At 35.1% G+C, this 22,002-nt stretch overlaps 1 protein-coding gene across 4 annotated transcripts in view; it reads left to right on the top strand.

Moving 5' to 3' along the window:
• The window catches only part of calcoco1b (calcium binding and coiled-coil domain 1b), an 85,575-nt gene that overhangs the window by 1,842 nt on the left and 61,731 nt on the right, over positions 1-22,002 (top strand). Inside the window, exons 2-14 of one of the 4 annotated variants that reach the window (XM_056468248.1) lie at positions 1,737-1,876; positions 1,948-2,050; positions 4,388-4,590; positions 5,961-6,173; positions 6,896-7,044; positions 8,382-8,451; positions 9,719-9,973; positions 12,260-12,385; positions 12,695-12,757; positions 12,848-12,935; positions 14,637-14,776; positions 16,083-16,162; positions 17,062-18,102. In XM_056468248.1, coding sequence (XP_056324223.1) covers positions 1,745-1,876; positions 1,948-2,050; positions 4,388-4,590; positions 5,961-6,173; positions 6,896-7,044; positions 8,382-8,451; positions 9,719-9,973; positions 12,260-12,385; positions 12,695-12,757; positions 12,848-12,935; positions 14,637-14,776; positions 16,083-16,162; positions 17,062-17,089 — 1,650 coding nt within the window. In that variant the 5' untranslated portion in view covers positions 1,737-1,744 and the 3' untranslated portion in view covers positions 17,090-18,102. Of the gene's footprint in view, positions 1-1,716; positions 1,877-1,947; positions 2,051-4,387; positions 4,591-5,960; positions 6,174-6,895; positions 7,045-8,381; positions 8,452-9,718; positions 9,974-12,259; positions 12,386-12,694; positions 12,758-12,847; positions 12,936-14,636; positions 14,777-16,082; positions 16,163-17,061; positions 18,103-22,002 lie in introns of those variants that run through there. The other 3 variants (XM_056468246.1, XM_056468247.1, XM_056468249.1) reach the window with 3 other exon arrangements.

Genomic DNA, 22,002 nt, shown 5'->3' with positions numbered 1-22,002 from the left:
ATATATCGGCACTGGTGGGAGGCATGCGTTGACTCGAGACCGCAGGCCTTAGTGCCCCACACCAGTGCCGATATACAGATATTGCATTTATACAACAGTTCGACAGCATAATCGTGTGTATAAAAAAGAACACAGACGGCTTGATTTTAATGATCTATGCGCAAAGTCTAAACCCCGGCGCATGGTCTAACAGGGTTGTGCTTATTCTCTAAGTGATGTTTTGTAAACAAATTTCGGGAGGAGCACGCGCAGAAGTTTCAGTATCAAATACGTCATTGACAATTATTCCATTATCCAATCAGTTCTTGACCAAACCCCTGTATATACAAAAGCTGTCGTACCTGCAGCATCTCACGACTTTAGCATCCCTCCACCACCCCGACACTTTACCTCTTAAGCATTACATTCCCGGGGAGAGCGTTCTGGGACCAGGCTAGATACTTTGCTCGATTCCCAACTCCTCTCTGTTTCCTGATAAGGGGAATAACTTGAGTCGGGTGTTTCCCCGAGCTCAGAGCCCTCTCTCCAGACAGCATGCCAAATACGCCTTATTCTTAAACGATTGCAAGTGTGAACTCGTGAAATGAGTTATTATGGGTGTGTTTTGAGCATGATGCGCATTAAACCAATCAGAGTCTCGTCTCTCATACCCTTTAAGAGTCAGTTGCGTCATCTCACGCCATGTTGCATTTGCTATTTACAATGGCGAACTTTGTAAGTGGAAAAACTGAACGCTTCACTAGCGAGAAAACAGTTAAACAGAGCATCTGCATGAGCAACTGCAGTGCGAGCCTCCTCCATTAAGCCTCTTTACTTTCTCTTTACTTCACTTTTACTTTTAATTTTACTCCTTTACTTTGGTGGAGTAAGGAAACGGTGGAAACTCACTCCACTGTAGACATCCATTAGCCTACATATTTAATTTTGCAAAGGAATAACTGAACAATAATAACCATTATACCACGGTTAATGGTAAAATAACCAATAATAACCATTATATCCAAACACACGTCCTGTTCTTATGCCTCATATGGTGATGCAGACATCTCCAAAACCCTGCAGGTGGACACATCTAAACTTATTTTTATTAAAACAAATATAAATATGCATATAATAAATAATACTGCTAATAATAATAACATTATACAAATGCAAATTGTCATGAATAAACCGAAAAAAGCCCCTCGAGATGAAGAAGGCATGGAGGTTTTTATATTTATGTAGAAAATAATATTATTTTTAATATTTTAATCCTTTAATTTTTTTCATTTGTAAAGATATTTGTCTATTGCTGTACATCCACACAACTAATGCGCTCTGGTCTGGACTTTAGACCTGCTTTCAGCTGGTCAATTGCACAGTGTATTTTAGCCAACAATGCGCCTTAACACACCTCCTTTCTAGACCGAAACACCCATGAGCCCACAAAACAGTGCAAATGGATTTTCTATTTAAACAACGTGGCACAAAAAGGGAAAATTAGGGTTGCTCTGGTCTGAAAATAGCAACAAATCACGTCAAACCGGTCTTTGCTTGCTGTCTATTAAATGCAGAAATGTCATTAAATCTGACATTTGAATCACTGAAAACGATATATATTCTGGATGTTTTATGTGGCAGTGTCAGATATTAGGTTAATAGGAGGGTAAAACTATTACACAACCACTAGTTTCACAAGTTTTTCTCACTCTATTTTGATTTACATTTCTCTCTCAGTCGTATGATCTGATTTCTAGCTATAGCTATGGAAGAAAAGGGATTTGTGCATTTCCGAGATGTTGCCGGGAGCTATTTCTCACAGACGAGGGTGGATTGTCGTTACACTATCAGCAGTCAACACGGCTGGAGCAGTCGGGACTGGATTGGTCTTTTTAAGGTAAACCTTGCACTGAATTAATCTTAGTGTCTGACACAAACTCAGGTCATATAACTCGTCATGTTTCGCAGGTGGGATGGCTGACTGTGAAAGATTATTACACTTTTGCCTGGGCTCTTGCGCCAGAAGGCTACCAAAAAGGAGCAGATGCAAACTGCAGTGTGGCCTTTCACCGTATGTTGATGCATGATAAAATATTTCATAAATGTTTATATACACTTTCCAATCAAAAGTTTGGGATCAGTTAGACTTTTTATGTTTATTTTACATTTAAAATAAGCTTATTCTGCTCTCAAGGGCCGTATTTAAGTAACTAAAATACAGTTAATACTGTAAAACTATGAAATTTGATTGCAATACAATCTCTCTTTTTTCTTGTCGAATGTAGTTTTTAAGTGAAATTTGATAAACTAATTTTGGGAGGAGCATATGATATGATTGATCAGGGCTGTTCTCTCATTCGCAATCATCGATAAACCAATCAGATTGATCCAAACCTACAATAAATAGCCCGTTTCACGTTACTTCCCTTATCTTCATTTTGGAAGAATCCCCCATCCACCCCATCTCCCCATTTTCCTCCTTTACCAGGGGGAGCTCTCGAGAACTACCTGATCTCGGACCCCCTTACATGCTAAATGACCAGGCGGAAACCTTCGGGCTCAATTATATCAGGGTTCCCCCCCGGTACAGCGTGCCAAACCTGCTAATAGTATCAAGCAATATCTAAGTGTGAACTCTTCAAATGTAATTTAATCCTTTGATTTAAAGCAGAATTTTCAGCATTGCTTTTATATTATTATTATTATAATTATGATTATGATTATGATTATTATAATTATTATTATATATACACATTATTATTATTATTATTATTATTATTATTATTATTATATACACATATTATTATTATCATATATACACATATTATTGTTATTATTATTATTATTATATACACATATTATTATTATTATTGTTATTATTATTATTATTATTATTATTATATACACATATATTATTATTATTATTATTATTATTATTATATATACACATATATTATTATAATTATTATTATATATACACATATTATTATTATTATTATTATTATTATTATTATTATTGTTATTATTATTATTATTATATACACATATATTATTATTATTATTATATATACACATATTATTATTATTATTATTATTATATATATATACACATATATTATTATTATTATTATTATTATTATTATTATTATATACACATATTATTATTATTATTATTATATATACACATATATTATTATTATTATTATTAATATTATATATACACATATTATTATTGTTATTATTATTATTATTATTATTATATACACACATATTATTATTATTATTATATATATACATATTATTATTATTATTATTATTATTATATATACACATATTATTATTATTATATACACATATTATTATTGTTATTATTATATATACACATATTATTATTATTATATACACATATTATTATTATTATATATATATACACACATTATTATTATTATTATTATATATACACATTATTATTATATATACACATATTATTATTATTATTATTATTATTATTATTATATATATATACACATATTACTATTATTATTATTATAATTATATATGCATATTATTATTATTTATTATTATTATTATCATATATGCATATTATTATTTATTTATTTATTTATTTATTTAATGACATCAGTTTGAAAAATGGCTTCATATTGTTGTGGAATCTGATAACGATTCAAAAGTACCATAAAAATGTATTTGCTTTCATTCATTAAGGATACATTAAATTCTTCAAGAGTAGATAGCAAGTAAATACAGTAAGAAAGAAAAGAAAGTAAATACATTAATAAATAATAAAAATGCATATTAATGCTGTTTATTTTGAACTTTCTTTTTTATCAAAGAATCCTAAAAAAAGTCAAATATATCACAGTTTCCACAATACTATGAAGAAGTTATTAATGGTTTTGCACCAATAATGATCATAATAGGATAGCAAATCATCATAATAGTATGATTCCTAAAGCATCATGTGATTCTGAATGCCAGTGTAATGATGCTGGAAATTCAGCTTTAAATCTCAGGAATATATTAAATTGGAGGCTACATTCAATAAAAAAAATGTATTTAAAATTGTAATAATAATTCACTATTTAACTGTTTATTTTAGATTAACTAGATGCAGCCTTGCTAAGCAGAATAGTATTATTTTTAAAACTTTCAAGCAACAAAATAAATACTGCTCCCAAATCTTTGTGTATAATTTGACCCATTTGCAGGTCAGATGCTGTCAAACATCAAGTGCAAAAACAACTGCAGTTCTTGGTAGAACAAGAACACTCATGATCAGCTATCTGATACTATTGCAACACCATTGCAAATGCCTGATGTCTCAACCAGGCTGTTTATGCATGTCTTGTTTTTGATATTTATGATCATTATTCCTGCAATCTTTCAGCATCTTACCTGCCAATTCCGGGTGCGGAGGAGTATCAGTTCGTGTATGTGGATGAACGAGGCGACGTTTGTGCCGTCAGCTCTCAATTCACTTTCGCCGCTCCGAGACCTCTGGATGAACTGGTTACACTGGAGAAAAGTGGAGAGGGTGAAGAGGACGGAGATGACCTGCTGCTGGTGGTCCCGAAAGCTCTGATCCTGCAGGTATATCAACATATGAGAGAGAAGATTCGACTAATACTACAGCTTTTCAATCAGCCCTGCTCGTATTTACACACCAAAGACTTTAGAGGGATAGTTCACACAACAGAGAAAATCATTATTTATTCTCCCTCATGTGTTTTTAGACCTTTATAAATTTCTGGTAACAATTCCAACCATTTACTACTAGCTACTACTATTTACTACTAGGACTAGTGAGAGTAAGCCCTACATTTTTAATCCTACCCAATACCTAAACCCAACGACACTGGTACAAAAAAAGTTGACTCTGCAGCAAGTTGCCTTACAATTTTAAGTTTGAGAGTCAACTTTTTTACAGCGTGCCCCCTTTCTAACTATTAATAAGCAGCTAAATAGTAGTTCATTGAGCTAAAAGTCTTAGTTGAACGTGTGTTAAAGGCTTGTTAATGGCGTGAATTGTACAACCCTAAGTCATAACAAGGCGCCCATGCTTATTTCAACAAGACAATACAAAACCACATTCTGCACACATTACAGAGTCATGCTGCAGAGTAAGAGGATACAGGTGCTTGACTGGCCTGCCTGCAGTCCCGACCTGTCTCCAATAGAGAATGTGTGGCTCATTTTGAAGAGGAAAATGCGAAAACAAAGACTGTTGCTCACCTTAGGACTTGTTTGCAGGAAGAATGAGACAAAATGACACCTGAAACACTTCATCACTTGGTGTCTGCAGTCCCTAAATATCTTTAAAGTGTTGTGAAAAGACATGAACACATTACAAAGTGCTAAATGCTTTACTGCTACAACTTTTTTTGAAATGTGTTGCAAGAACCAAAATTGCAATATGTGTTTATTTCGAAAAAAATTAATAAAAAATAAAAATAACGAGGAACACATTAAATAATGTATGTTTTGTCTTCAATGAAATACAAGTCAAAGTAAATTTAGAAACCACTACTTTATTTTTTATTTCTATTTTTTTTCTTTTTTGGGGTTGTACATTTACATAAAGTGTGACCAAATTTCTTGAAAACAACAACAACAACAAAAAAAGATATTTTGAAGAATGTTGGTTGCTGGCACCCATTGACTTTAATAAGAAAAAAATTATTATGGAAGTCAATGGGTGCATTTATTGTTGTATTAACAGTCATGTGTACTGTTAATAAACTGAATAAATAATGTAGTTTTGAATGCGTGCACATGAAAAAAGTCATTTATTAAAAGAAAAGTAGCTAAATCTTTCAGTAGTAAAGCATAGATGTAACTATTACACGAGTCTTAGACTTCAAAAACTGGTCTGATTTAGTGTCAGATTTGGGTCACTGGATCTGTCATACTGTAATATTTCACTTTACTCAATCTCTCCTTTTTTTGTAATGTTTCTTCAGAATCTGCTGGAAGGATGTCAGCGTGAGTTGCATGAGCTGCATAAGAAGTTTGAGGCTGTGAACGGAGATGTGGAAAACGAGCGGCAGAGGTGGAAGACAGACAGAGAAGAGTTTGAAATATTACGAAGCGATATGAGGAGTCAGATTGAGGAGCTGAAATGCAACCTGAGGCACAGCACTGAAAACATGGAGGAACTGGAGCAAAAGCACAAGGTACAGTTTGTGGACTAGAGCAAATCTGCAACAAAAATAGGAACAGCATCCATATATAGAGAAGAAGTCAAAATGATTAACCCTACGGTGATTTTTTTTTTCTTCAAATGTTTCCCAAATGATTCAGATTCAGGAATTCTTCACAGTATTTCCTACAATATTTTTTCTTCTGGAGAAAGTCTTATATGTTTTATTTTGGCTAGAATAAAAGCAGTTTTCATTTTTTCTAAAATATTTTAAGATCAATATTATGAGCCCCTTAAGCAAAATTTGTTTTGGACTGTCTACAGAACATTTAACAAATTAATACTTAACATTTTAACAACTTTATGTTAATTGAACTTAAAAAAAATGAAGTTGTCCCAATGAAATCTCAAGAATTGTGTTGTTTCAGCTCATTTTAAATAAGTAGTTTGTACAAGCAGCAAAGAAAATATGTTTTTGAGTGAATGACTTGCCTAATTACCCTAACTTTAACCTAATTAACCTAGTTAAGCTTTTAAATGTCACTTTAAGCTGAACACTAGTATCTTAAAAAATATCTAGTCAAATATTATTTACTGTTATCATGACAAAGACAAAAGAAATCAGCTATTAAAACTATCATGTTTAGAAATGTGTTAAAATATCTTCTCTCCTTCTCTCTGGGGAAAAATATAGGAGGTATAATAATTCTGACTTCAACTTAATATATGAAACCCTAAAATCATATTCCCCATCAGGAAGTGCAGAGCAGCAGTGAAAACATGTCTGCTGAATTTAATGCACTATTAGCTGAGAGAGCAGAAAACCAGCAGCGGATCAGAGAACTGGAACAGGATTCTGCAACTCTGACTCAACAAAAACAGGGCATAGAGGCTGAGCTGGACAGGTGATGTGAACACACGCTCATCTCCACAGCAGCATATTAGGCTTTATTTATGGGCTGGCCATTTCTGTAAAACTCATTAAAGGGTTAGTTCACTTAAAAAATAAAAAACTCCAATGATTTACTCACACTGATGGTATCCTAGGTGTGTATGACTTTCTTTTTTCAGTCTAATCTAGTCAGATTCAAATAAGAAATGATCTTGACCCATATAGAAATCTGACAAATGGCAATATATGCTAAATATATATTAGTGCTGGGCAAATATTAATCGTGATTAATCACATATGAAATAACAGTTTGTTTTGACATAATTTATGTGTATTATATTTATTATGTATATGTGATATACACACACATATGTAGAAACCAAGCTACACAAATCTATATTGTTACAGATATTTAACTTTATATATAAATTGATCTTATATATTTAATATCTAAATATACATAAACGGGGGCAGCACAGTGCCGCGGAAGGTAGCACAATCACCTCACAGCAAGAAGGTCGCTGGTTCGAGCCCCCGCTGGGTCAGTTGCCATTTCAGTGTGGTTTGCATGTTCTCCCCATGTTCACGTGGGCTTCCTCCGGGTGCTCCGGTTTCCCCCACAAGTCCAAAAACATGCAGCATATAATTGGGGTAAACTAAATTGTCCATAGTGTATGTGTGTGAATGAGTGTTTATTGATGTTTCCCAGTGATGGGTTGCAGCTGGAAAAGCATCTGCTGTGTAAAACATATGCTCGATAAGTTGGCGGTTCATTCCGCTGTGGCGACCCCAGATTAATAAAGGAACTAAGCCAAAAACAAAATGAAGGAATAAATATACATAAACATTTTCTCAATTATATGCAGGTGTGTATCTATATATATATATATATATATATATATATATATATATATATATATATATATATATATATATATATATATATATATATATAAATATATATATATATTGGAAGTTCATGTTTAGATTTCACAAATATGAATTGTTATATATGCAACATATTTTTTAAAAGGTATTTTGTTTTATATACTTTTCATATTTACATGTACTTTTTTTCATCTATTGGAATTACAATTATGTACATGTTGGAATATAATGGCTATAACTTTCTATATTTGTTTATATATGGCCATATATCAGATTTCTCTATGGGGTCAAACTTTTTTGTTGCCGCTGTATAACTGGAAGCCCAAGATCAAATTTAATATAACTCTGATTGGAATTGAATGACAGAAAAGTTTCATTGTTTTTAATTTATTTTGTGAAATAAGCTAAATTAAAGTCAAACTAAATAAAGACAAATAAAAACATGCAATTTTTCCTGTGCAGAATGAAGGAAAGAGTTAAAAAGATGACCAAACAACGGCGAGATGAAGAAACGGAGAGGAGAGATTTGCAGGTTAGTCAAATTAGGATTTTATCCTATCAAATGCAGTCTTCTTCAATGATTTAAATTAAATTGAATTAAATTTTTATGTAAAACAGCTCTAAAAAGATGTCATTATTTCATGCTTTGTAGAAATTCTGTGAATTAAACTGAACAACCCAAACGAAATAATGCTAATCAAAAGGATAAGTGTTGCTCACTAGAGCAGTGTTTCCCAACCCTGTTCCTGGAGGCACACCAACAGTACATATTTTGCATGTCTCCCTTTTCTGACCCATTAACGTCAGGTGTTGGAGTTTCTTCTGATGTTATGATAAGTTGATTCAGGTGTGTTTGATTAGGGAGAGGTTGAAAATGTGTACTGTTGGTGTGCCTTCAGGAACAGGGTTGGGAAACACTGCACTAGAGAACAAACATGGTTGTTTTTATTTTATCTGACATTTTTGCACTTATGAGGAAAATGCTTGGTTATGGACGTGACGCCTCTCTGTTATAGATGTGACAGATATGAAATTGGCACTTGTGTGACTTTGGTAAATCAGATATAATAGTTTGAAAACACTGACAGAGATATTTTTGAGTATTTTTACAGGACTGTAAAATGCAAGCCTAAGCAAACAACGTAGAAAAGGTTTCGTTATTTTGGTGATTTTCTTTATTATGGGAAAGTTGAGATTTGTATGGAATTGCTCAATTGTAAAAAAAAAAAAAGTGTTGCACTCTCTTATTTTCACTGCGCTCCAAGTCTACCCAACTATGATGACTTCTGCTGCTGAGAAACACAGGGATGTGAAAAGGGTCTATAGGTCTGATGCTAAATATCCTGATAGGTGTGTAAACATTAAAAGTCTGCATGGACCGGAAGCTGTGACTGAAAACAGTGGGCGTGGCTTGTTTTTCTCTATTGTGAGCTGATTGGATGTAGTAAAGTATGGCGTTTCATTCAAAAGATGGCGAAAAGGGTTTGGGGAGAGTTATTACAAGCTTACAGACTCCTCCTCCTCACCATTTCTGTTTGTTATCAAAACTGACAGCTGGAGGGGCGTGGTTAAGCATGTTAGCCACTCCCACAACCCTCAGACAGACATAATCTGAGAATTCAACTGAACACAAACAGGAAGTGCATCTTCAGATTTCAATTGAAGATTACAAAGACAACCCATTGTCTTTCTTAATGACATGCACAGATGAATTGTTCAGCACAAAACTAGAAATGTGAGCTAACGAAATCAAAATGGTCAGTTTTTATTTCATGTGTACTTTAACATGTGTTGTGTAGCTGGAGAATGAGCAGATGCACGCTGATCTGCGGACGCTGCAGGAGCGTTTGGAGGCCAGCGAGCGCAGCACCGAAGCCCTGCGCAGAGACCTGAGTGAACTGGGATCCTTACAGAGTCACAGCCATGCAGAGCTGCATCAGGTCCGGCTGCAGTCTGCGCAGATGAGCTTACAGCTGTCCCAGGCCAATCTGGCACTGCGGGAGGGACAGTCCACCTGGGCCCAGGACAGAGAGACTCTCAGACAGAGTGCAGAGGTAAATCCGCCCTCTCTCTCACTGCCATTGACACATTTCTACTACTTTTATCATTTCAAGCACAAGAGCACTATAAATGTATGACTGGATCTCTGTAAGGACTTTAACCCTTCTGTACTGTTCATATTGGCTGCCCTTTCGTTATGTTCGTGATTGTTTTTGACGTCAATTATGACGACATAAATTGATTGCAAGGCCATGACAGCATATAATCATGCATTCTTGGTTGTTGCTGGTTTTCTGTTGGGAAGAAGTAATGTGTCATTTCTACTGTTGATCATCAGTTGGCAGCATCAACCCTTTAGATCAGGCATGGGCAAACTCAATCCTCGAGGGCCGGTGTCCCTGCAGAGTTTTGCTCCAACACTAATCAAACGCACCTGAACACCCTAATTAGTGTCTTCATGATCACTAGAAAGCTACAAGCAGGTGTGTTTGATTAGGGTTGGTGCAAAACTATGCAGGGACACCGGCCCTCCAGGATCGAGTTTGCCCATCCCTGCTTTAGATAGACCTGTGCAAAAAAATTTTACATATGCAAAATGCGCATAAAAATAGGTGGATGGATACATAGCTAATGTCAATTTTATTTATATAGCACTAATAAACAAAACCATAGGTTGACCAATGTGCACTAAAAAAATCTGTAAAATAACAGGCAGCAGGTCTTCCAGAGATTAAATTAAATTACAGAAAATAATAATTTCACAGAATTACAAGCAGAAACTGTAAAAATACAGAATATACTTTATGGTCAAAAGTCACTAAATTACAGTTTATTACTATTGATAATTTGTATTTAAACTGTGAAAAAAAAGAAATAAAAAAACTTTTACGATAAAAAGATTAATACTGTAATTATACAGGTTATTAATGTAATTATGCACAAAATCTCCAAATATTCCATAAAATTTCCCCTTTAACATATCTTTAAAACCGAAAAAAGCTTTTAAAGAATGTTAAAAAAGCTGAAGTATGTGTGAATTCAATATTAGAACATTATATGCTCAGCAGCCAATAATGTGGAATTTTCATTAAAGGGCACCTAGTTGACCTCTTTTTTCTGATTTAATATTAATATTCTGGTTCTTCTGAGTGTGCCAGTTCAGGTTCAGTTTAAAACACAATTCAGATTGTTTTATTATAATGTGTTAAAAAGTGTCATGTTGGGGGCGTGTCCACAGCTCGCTGATTTAGGGGTGTGTTGCTTCACATGTAGATTAGTTTCGGCTTCCCGCCCAACGTAACAAGGGGGCGGAGCCATGAGTTCACCTGCTCTGTGTTTGCAACAGATGCAGACTGAGAGGAGCAGGAGTGAGAGGATCCACAATCAGTCTTACATGTACGACTCGGACACAGACTAAGCAGAGAGTACAAAATCATTTGTGTCTTTGTACAGTTTTACAGCCAACTGTGTGCTAGTTTCAAGTGCCGAGCTTGTACACAGAAACTAATAACCACGCACACTGAATTAACTCTGACTGAGGCACCGGATGCGCCGCTCGAAGCCGCGACACGGCACACCAGACACTCTCTGTAGCGCGGCAGAAACATGAAGTGTCCCGAATCGTCGCGCCACGCATTTTTGAATTCTAAACATAGGTTTCTGCAGCGGTTCGCGGCGCCCAGCCGTCGGCTTGAGTGTACCCTGATAGAAACCGATGTTTAGAATTCTAAAACGCATGCTAGTTAAGATCACAGGGAGCTTCTGGGATCGCGAGAAATGCAAACAGCTGAAGTATAAGGTAGACTCAATTAGAAGTACACATGTTTGCAAACCTACCTAAAGATACAACCAATAATTCCGATTAGAGCGATAATGTGGAGAATATTGATCTTGTGTTGAGCCCAATGAGCCTTGCATCTAAAAATAGAGCTAGCGTGTTCCTTTAGTGATATCGCTTCGACTCACGCTGAAAATGGCGGACGTGAATCAGAAAACTGAGGATATGATGACGCGCCTGTCAATCAATATTGGTGGGCGGGGGGACCGCTCTCCTACGTAAAGTTGCGGTCGGTTTGAAAACAGCTCCAATAGGTCCATCGTTTTTATGTTGTTAAATAGAAAAAAAAGCACTGGGTGTGTTTATATCACCCCAATATGACGGTCTATACACCATACATGCACATATGTCTGTCCAAACAGCTTGAAAAGTAGATTTTTTACCATAGGTGCAGTTTAAAGATTTTGAGGGGGTCATAAATCAAAATAATGATGTTCATAGATAAATAATTGATTGCTAAGAAAAAAAAAATCGACATTTTTATTTCATGGTGGCTTTAAAGCTGGATAAGGATCGTGTCCAGAAACTGAGCCGTGAGCTCCAGAAGAAGGAAGAGTGGCTCCAGGAGGAGAGAAGCGAGCGAGAGAAGCTGGAGGTGGAGCTGGGCATCGAGAAGGACTGTAACCGGGTAAATATTCCACCACACCCGCATGGCCTATAATTACACTTTCACCTCAGTCAGAGCTGTCTGTCCACATATGTGGGTCAGGTTTCTGCTCTAGGAGTATGAGGCAAGAGTTGCTCTAAAAAAAACACACGTGTAAATAAGCTGACCAAAATAGATATGAAACACCACTAAAAATGCACACCTATATGTTTACACTAGTATTTTTTCCAACCTTCATAAATAATGTGTGCGATTCCTGTTGTATATTTAAATTGATTAAGAAAAATTGAGACTTGAGGGTGAATTTACCTAACTCCGTCGTGTGCACAGGAACTGAGAGCCAGTCTGAGAGCCCTGCAGAAGGAGCAAGAGCAGCATCAGCTGGAGAAACAGGTCAGTCTTTCTGAATGCGTGAATATTTCTGACTCGTATCATTAGTTCTGATGGCAGGTTGTGACTGGTAGTGTTTTCATTCACAAACAGGAGCTATTAGATCACATCCATGTGCTGGAGCTGAGGCTGGACACAGAGACAGATGCTAAATGGGCAGAGGCAGCGGCTACGCCTATATGTCAGTTCCCAAAATCCTACTTGAATACAGCGGGTAAAATAAGCAAAGAACACGTCAGCATTTTCCTCAGAAAACATATTTCTAAAGGCCTATCCAGGTTTTAGAAACAACAAACATTTGGTATCAGAACTGGCTTATATGAAAGGCAAAGGCCTGTAGATTACGCTTATTTTAGCAAAATAAAATATGATCATGCCTTGATTTCTTAATGATTTAATGAGGACAGTAAGGTCTGACTCTGCTTAGACTAAAGTCTGCTCACTGAACCTTCAATAATGTCCAGTATAGAATATGTGGTCATGCTGCAGTGGAAACAGAATGAATATTGTGTCTGACTCCATCATGAGCTTGGAGGACTGCATCCATACATCTCTGCAATGACTCAAATCACTGATTAATAAAGTCATCTGGAATGGCAAAGAAAGCCTTCTTGCAGGACTCCCAGAGTTCATCAAGACTTTGGATTCATCTTCAACGCCTCCTCCTTCATCTTACCCAGACATGCTCAATAATGTTTATCTCTGGTGACTGGGCTGGCCAATCCTGGAGCACCTTGACCTTCTTTGCTTTCAGGAGCTTTGATGTGGAGGCTGAAGTATGAGAAGGAGCGCTATCCTGCTGGAGAATTTGCCCTCTACTGTGGTTTGTAATGTAATGGGCAGCACTAATATCTTGATATCTCAGGCTGTTGATGTTGCCATCCACTCTGCAGATCTCTCGCACGCCACCATACTGAATGTAACCCCAAACCATGATCTTTCTTTCACCAAACTTGACTTATTTCATTGAGAATCTTAAGTCCATGCGGGTTCCAGTAGGTCTTCTGCAGTATTTGTGATGATTGGGATGCAGATCAACAGATGATTCATCTAAAAAGTCGACCTTCTGCCACTTTTCCAAATGATCAACTAAAAGTCAAGTTATTATTTGTTGCTCTTACAACTGAGATCCATGACAAGAGTTTTGTCAGGTAGTGTCCAAAGAAAACAAAACTAGTTTAGTAATTAACTTATGTGCAATAACATGAAAAGTATTGAACACATGAAGAAAGGAAGGTATAAAAAGGCATGGAAAGCCCAGACAGCAGCTGAAATCTCTCAGTATTATTCAGCCCCTCGTCAATGTAGATTAATATCAGCTGCTTCAGTTACAAAAGCTACATTAGCAGATGATGAAGACAAAGGTGGACATTTCAGCAAGACAATGATCCAAACACAGCAAAGGAAACTCTCAAATACTTTCAGAAAAGAAAATTAAGCAGCTAGAATGGCCTAGCCAATCACCTGAACCGAATCCAATAGAAAATAAGAGCTAAAGATCAGAGTTATAGATTTGAACCACAGAAACGTCAAGATTTTTAGACTTTTGAAGTCTGGGGGAAAAATTCTCCATACAAGAGGCATTTTAAAGCTGTCGTTACCAAAAAAAAAGCCTTTTATACAAAGTATTTAATACATTTCAGTAATTCAGTACTCTCTCCTTGTGACATTTCATTGTTATAACACAAAACTCAGTATCCTGATTTTTTTGTTTATTTACATGTTTGGATTTTTACCAAAATCATGGTCAATTTTATGTTTTTAGAAGAAATATTTACCCAGAAAAATCAGAATATGTTAAATACTTATTTTACCTGCTCTATTATTCTGGTCAAAGTGAGCTTGTCCTGATTTTATATTAAATCATCTTATTTTTCTACAGCTTACATCGATAGCCTTCCATCCGTTGATGAAAAGCCACTACAAGAGTTTTCATCTGAGCTGTCGTTAAGTGCACTAGACAGTGAACAACATAATGAATCAACAGAGAAAAACCCAAAGGACAATGAGGATGACGTGATGGTAAGCACCACAAAAATATATCACGATCAATAATGCCTAATATGTATATGGAAGTAATATGACTGATTGAAAATTGAATAATTCATGAAGTAAATGTGACTGACGACTTAAAAAGAGAGAGAAGGAAGTAAACTGATTGACACAGAGAAAGGCGTTGAACCAAAACGTTTGTGATTTAGTTTCCTTAGACATGTAGGATTAAAAAACCAAGAATATTTGTGTGAATATTTGGATCACTGCTTCTTGAAATAAGCAGCACAAAAATGAAATATTGTTAACATTAACAATATATTATTATTATTATTATTATTGTAATAATATATAATAATATTATAATATTATTTATATTCTTATTATTATATAATTAACAATTTATTTAGCAGAAATTCTGTTGACTCAGTGGTCATTTTTGCATCCGTGCAACTGTTTTGGACACAAAATTCCATCTGTTTGTTTGTGAAAATCCTGAAATTGTAATAATAAGCTTATCACACTTATACATTTTTTTAATATACCAAAATATGATTGTGTGGCCACAAAGCAACAGTATTGTTTCCTTTACAAATTGAACTGTGTTCTCAAATTAATATTGTTTTCCAACAGCTTATGCAGGATCAACATCTACCTATCCGCTTCTCAACACTATTATTACAATTACTTTAGACTTTAATTAATTTTTGTAATAACTTTTAGTCTAACAGCTACAATTAGTCATCCAGTGGCCCCAAAATGTATTTGAATACTTCTGTACACCTACAGCAATGTAAAACATGACAGAAATTCATTACATGAGCTACTAACTGTTAAACTATAAGTGACAATGTGGTTTTGTTGTGATTGTTTCAAAATCATTTCCCCCCGCATATTATAACCACTTGGTTGTTGTTCATACAAATCTGTAAAGTCAATTTCCTTCAAGATCACAATGGCATTTTGCAGGGTAAATAGTTTATCTTATAAGCATTTGAATATGTTCAGCAACTTGGGGAGAAAAAAAAATTACAACCTACAAAACTTCAACAAAATTGTTTCAAATTTTTTGCTTCTCTTGATTTTTCCTCTTTTTGTATTTAATATTTTTCTAGAACATATCACTTTAGGTGTATACTATATATATATATATATATATATATATATATATATATATATATATATATATATATATATATATATATATATATATATATATATATATATATATATACACACACATTGCTTTTGTTTTTTCTTTAAAATCAGTGCTACTTGTTAATTTAATATCAACATTCGTGTGTAACTTTCTGTCTATTCAATCCCTTATAAAAAGCAAGAGGATCTAGAAGTTCAGCCTTTTTCCAGTGGCATTGCTGACCAAATGCTCTCAGAAGCCAAAGACAGTGTTTTCAGGTGATTATTGTGCAAAAATGCAGTGCTTTTCTTTTGTACAAACGAAGCTTTCGGACATATTTGCTTTAATTACTTGCCACTGGTTCATGTTAAGTCATCATCTAATTATCAACAACTATAAAAACCTTTAAAGATGTAACAATATGCTAAAGTTTTACACTGTTTTGTCATCTGTATTACCGTATTAATACAAAACAACTAGAAACTGACACATTTTCAGCGCTTGAATTTTGACTATAACACTCGAGCTTGTTTTAGACACATTAGAATAATACTAGTTCATTTATATTAAATACCATAGTGTTTTTCAACCATACTAAAGTATAGTGTATAATACCCTATAGATTATAGTATTATTTACTATATACTATTATATATTATAATATTTACAACACATTCTCAATAAATGCTACAGCATATTGTAGTTTTCTTTAGATTTACTACAGTAAACTGCGGTGTATTGTAGTATAATATGAACTATAGTTGCAGAAAAATTGGGTAAACTGTAAAATATGTGTGGGTGTGTGTGTGTGTGTGTGTGTGTGTGTGTGTGTGTGTCAACTTCTGGCTAACCACAGTTTAACCTATTTAACAGTATTATAAAAGGATAGTTTGATCATTTATTAATGTACTTATGATCAGCAATCATTTACTCACTTGTTCAAAACCTGTTTGAGTTTTGTTTTTTCTACACAAAAGAAGATATTTTAAAGAATGTTGGAAACATGTAACCATTGACATCCATAGTAGGAAAAACAAATACTATGGAAGTCAATAGCTGCAGGTTCCCACCATTTTTCAAACTATCTTCTTTTGTGTGTTAACTGGGGAAGATGTTTTGATTATGGGGTGAACAAGTTCCTTCTCTTCAGCTCAGACCGTCTCTGTTTCCCCCTCAGTGCTCTAGCTGACGCCCCCTTGTGGTGAAGCAGAGGCGGAGGAGAAGATGCGGCTTGTTTACATCAGCGCGTGAGGATCATGTGCTCCTGAACAGTGTGAAATATCAAAACAATTTTCTGACCTGGCTTGTTTTATAGCTGGTGTAATTTAATAGATGCAAAGCGTGATGTCTGTGCTAGGTGTGAATTTTCCAGTTAGTGTAAATGTGTTTGTGTCAGAATGAGTTTCCATTAAGAGGAAGGTTACATCACATGCAACTTATCCAATTATAGCTTATTCAACACGAAGCATTGCTCAACATTACAGAGCACAGGGGTTTGATTTATGATTATTATAATTATTTTTTTTTTATGAAACATAATTTTGCAGGGTTTGTTTTTGCGCTGGTGTCTTGAATAATTAAATCTGACTGTAAAAGCACTTAAAGGTGGCAGCAAATCCCTGTGCTAATGAGTGATTTATTGAACTATTCATTCAAATGATTTGTTCAGCATTTGATACATTTAGAAAAGAAGAAATTGCTGGATTCGTTAACGTATTGTTGAATCAATGACTCAAATGATTCATTTTAAAACAGATCGTAACAGTCTTCATGAAAAGTTTTTTAATTAGATTTTTGCAAAGTGAGTTACACACCCTTTAAAACAGCAATGCTTTACGAAATGGTCTCAAACAGTGTGTCAAACACCCCTATAACTGTGCAACAGTACAACATTTTAAATCTAAATCATGTGAATGGATTGTAATATATTTGATGAAGCAAAAATTTGACTATTTTTTAGGAGTAAATAAAATTGTTGCATTGATTTGTGGGCCCCAGAGCTATTTGGGATCCCATAAAGATATGATGAGGGTCCCTGGACAGTGATCTTAAAAACTATAAAGACTTTCATCATTTTATTTCTCTGTAAATGTATTTCTTTTTCTTTATATAGATAGGTGTGCTGGTTATGGCTGCTTATTCCATATGACTTGACAAAGCTGTAAGGGCATTTAAGTGCTTAGTTTCCCATTTTTCTAATAAACGTGTTTATTCTTCAGTTTTTGTGCATGAAGCAAGACTACATTAGAAAAAAATCCCTACTGAACCGCTTTATTTTGTTTATTTACAATGCTGATGAGACTTCCAAATGAAACGGAATATTAAGTAGGGGACGTGGCTTTATTTTTGCGCATCATTGTCCTCATAGTAAACAGTAAGATGGGCGTGGTTAAGAATATTCTGGCTGAAGCGTCAAGCTGACATCATCAAAAAAGGAGCCAATCCAAACACAGAGGCAGATGTTCAGACTTTGATTGGATTTTTTTCTTCTTCTTCTGTGAATTAACTTGCGCACAATAATTGTTCACCTAAATAGCAATGTGCACAAGCAAAATAAACATTGTGAATATAGATTTCACACAGACTTTAAGCAAATTTGGCCAAATGATGTAGCTATACCAAGCGGCAACCTCCCGCTCTCCCTCGTGAAGCCAATACGGAAGTAACTGAAACTGCAATTCATCGACTCGCCTTTGGGGGCTGGCTCCATAAACTCCAGATGTCCACTGACTGCAATGCTAAATTGCCCAATTTACAGCTGACAAAAACATGTTTACAGCCTGGTAAAAAAGATTGTTTTGGTGTATATAGCTAATATTACCCTTCGTGACAACTGTGAGGAGGTGAATTTTTTTATAACTCATGTGTTTCGTTTTTATTCAGTTATATTAAGTCTGCATAATTAGGAAGGTGGGCACTTGAGTGACAGCTAGGTCTCGCTGATCGCCGTCATGTCATTCTGGCTGATTACCCGCTGAGCTCGGCATATACATCGTATTTTCCTTTTGTTTTATGGGGCTTTTTCACAGTCAATTACCATTTGGGATTATTTCCTACAATTATCAGATGATATAGCATGCTGTGTGCACTTAATTGTGCTCACAAACCATTCAAGTGGCCTTCATTTCCCAGGTGAGTGAAATTATACACTTATATACCATATCTATAAATGTATTTGTTTTATTTAAGATCATTTATAATTGTCTTTAGAACTATAATGCACTCCAGAATCTGACAGATTGATTAGCTGTAGGCTCTAAAACAGTCATCTGAATTGTTGTCATACAGTGTTATGCTGGATTTCATAAATAACCTTGCATTTACTAACACAGACTATATTTGAAGTGTTTAGAAGTAATTTGCGCTTTTCTCCTGTAGAAAATCATCATAAGAACAATGTTTAGTGGCTCAAGCGTTACTACAGTGTTTTTAAAAAACTAAACCCTTCACTGATATAGTGTATAACCAAGCAGAGCACAAACGAGTCGCAGGTAATGAAGTATTAAGCGTTTCTTCCAAAGAAAAGCCTGTCTAAGCAAATTGCAAGCAGGTATCTGTAGCTCCGCTCATGCTCCGCCTCTTCGCCCTTGTTTGGTATCCCCCGGTCGGTGCAATGACGCTTGAACAAAATGGCGACGGTTGGCCACGCCTACTTGTAGCTTCTTTTGTGTTCTTCAGAAACCTAAGGGTGACGTCACATATTCTACGTCCATATCTTTTACAGTCTATAAGCTAGACACCAAAACAAACACGCCCATAACCCAATGCCTGCCCCCTTTTGTTACCGCGGCTTACTAGACACTCCTCTTGCTGCTGATTGGCTGCAAGTGTATTCTCTGATATTACATGACTAGTGATTTTCAAATATTACTTTAAAGCAATATCAAACAGGCCTATATGCTTTTTTTATTCAAATAAATTAAAGATAACGACCAATTATTTATGGAGAACTAAAATGTGAGGAATTCAAAGTATTCAGAAATACTTTAATTTCATAACAATACAATTTGATTACCTTATTGATGATAGTGTAACAGTAGATGGCTTTCCCCCTACCTCTTTCTCCTTTGTTTTTCTCCTTCTGTGTTTCTTCATTCTCCTCCTCCATCGCAGCTCCTCTTTCTCTCTCATTATGAAATCAGGTGTGGCGCGCTCCTGTTTTACTGCCTCCTCTAAACCTTTAACCAAGAAATAAAAAAGCTGAGTGATGGCCCTCTGCTCCTCTAACTTTATTAATTAGAAACAGAGAAGCCATTGGCAGGCCTCCAGGACCACAATAGATTCTTAGCTTTATTTTCTATTTACTCTAAGGAGCTTTCCTTTCCCAGATGAGCAAGATTATGTAAGTCTTAACCAAATTTACAACAATCCGTGTCATGGTTAAACTTTACAGCATTAGAACAAGAAAGCTAAAACTAAATTAAAAATTGGTCAGGACATTCGTGTTGATCTGAGAAAGCCTTGCCTGTATTTAAGCTGTTTTATAAGCAGCCATAGATATATACACTAGATATCACATACAAATCCTGAGCATGCGTCAATACCGCCGCCTTGTACAGGGCTCCCAGGACAAATGTCATTCAACAGCATGAGTCAAGACTAAAGCCAATGTGAAGATGCTGGACTTTAGCGATGTGTTGTAACGAGCAAACAACAAAAAAAAAAGCATAAAGGCAGAACATTTCATTGGTAAGAACAAGTATTGATGATAATAGTCTCTTACTTGGGGCCAGACGGAATCTGTGGATGTTTTTTTGCTATTTCTGCTGAGAATTTTTGTAAAAATGTATTATTTTGGGAGTATCATAACTAAAACCTTCATATGTAAATTAAAAAATAATATATTTTTAACTTTTATTTAATGTTTAAAATGCAAATCCAATTAGATTCATTTTATTTGGTAAACAAAGCAAGTCTCTCATATAGTATCTCTACTAAAAGACAGAAAATATTACTGTACAAACTGCATTGTACATAAATCAGATGAACATTTTCATATTAGTCAATAAAATTACTGTAATTAATTTAAAAACGGAATAAATATAGATTTACACACATTTACTCAAGTAAATAAACAGAATTAATGATGGGCTAAAAATCTGCGGAATTCTACGCACAGACTCTGTGTGGGCCTACTCTTACTACACTGACCATAAGGCAAAGTAGCACCAACTTGCACTAAATACTAGACTTATGCTAGTATTGTTGAATAATATAAGCAAACAATGTAAATGAAATATAATAACATGATGCTGAGGCCAGAAACTTGTGTTATTGTCAGCTAAGTGAGTTAACAGCTAGTTTTTGAAGTAACTTATAAGGGGGTCCAATAACATAACAGTATCAATAATGTGCATACTGTCCACCCTAAATTATTAAATATTACAATTGACACCATTTAGACCAAATTTAACAGGGAGGGAGGATAATACATTTACATGCACACAAACACATGCTCTTTGTTTGCAATGCCCGTGCGCTCACTTATCCATCGATATAGAAAAATGATGTAAAATTATTAACCGGGAAAACGCATGATCATAGATAAATGTATATATTTGTATATCTATGGCTCCGGATGGCCAGTCCTCCATTATATCTTGGTCTAGGGTTGGGTCGATAGACGATGCCATCGCTGATGGCCGATAGAAATCACGATGCAGACCCGCTCGAGAAAATTACACCCTGAGGCTTTGTTTCCACTAATACGTCGTAGTTTTAAAATGGCAATTTAGAACGAAAACGATCCACGTCCACACTGGCGTTTCATCTAGCATTTCTGAACTGCCCTCCTTCCACACTATACCGCTGAAAACACACATCACGTGACCACACACACACACACTCTGTCATGTTGCAGCGTATGCTATAAAAAATATTTATATATTATAATATATTCAATCGTTTATTCATTTTCTTTTCAGCTTGGTCCCTTTATTAATCAGGGGTCACCACAGCGGAATGAACCGCCAACTTATCCAGCATTTTTTTTACACAGCGGATGCTCTTCCAGCTGCAACCCATCACTGGGAAACATCCATACACACTTACTCACACACATACACTACGGACATTTTAGCCTACCCAATACACCTATACCACGTCTTTTGGACTGTGG

Source organism: Danio aesculapii, chromosome 11 (assembly GCF_903798145.1).
Source record: "Danio aesculapii chromosome 11, fDanAes4.1, whole genome shotgun sequence".
NCBI classification, from domain to species: Eukaryota; Metazoa; Chordata; class Actinopteri; order Cypriniformes; family Danionidae; genus Danio; species Danio aesculapii.
The sequence above is the reverse complement of the archived record's forward strand: the minus strand, read 5'-3'. Positions and strand labels throughout refer to the sequence as shown.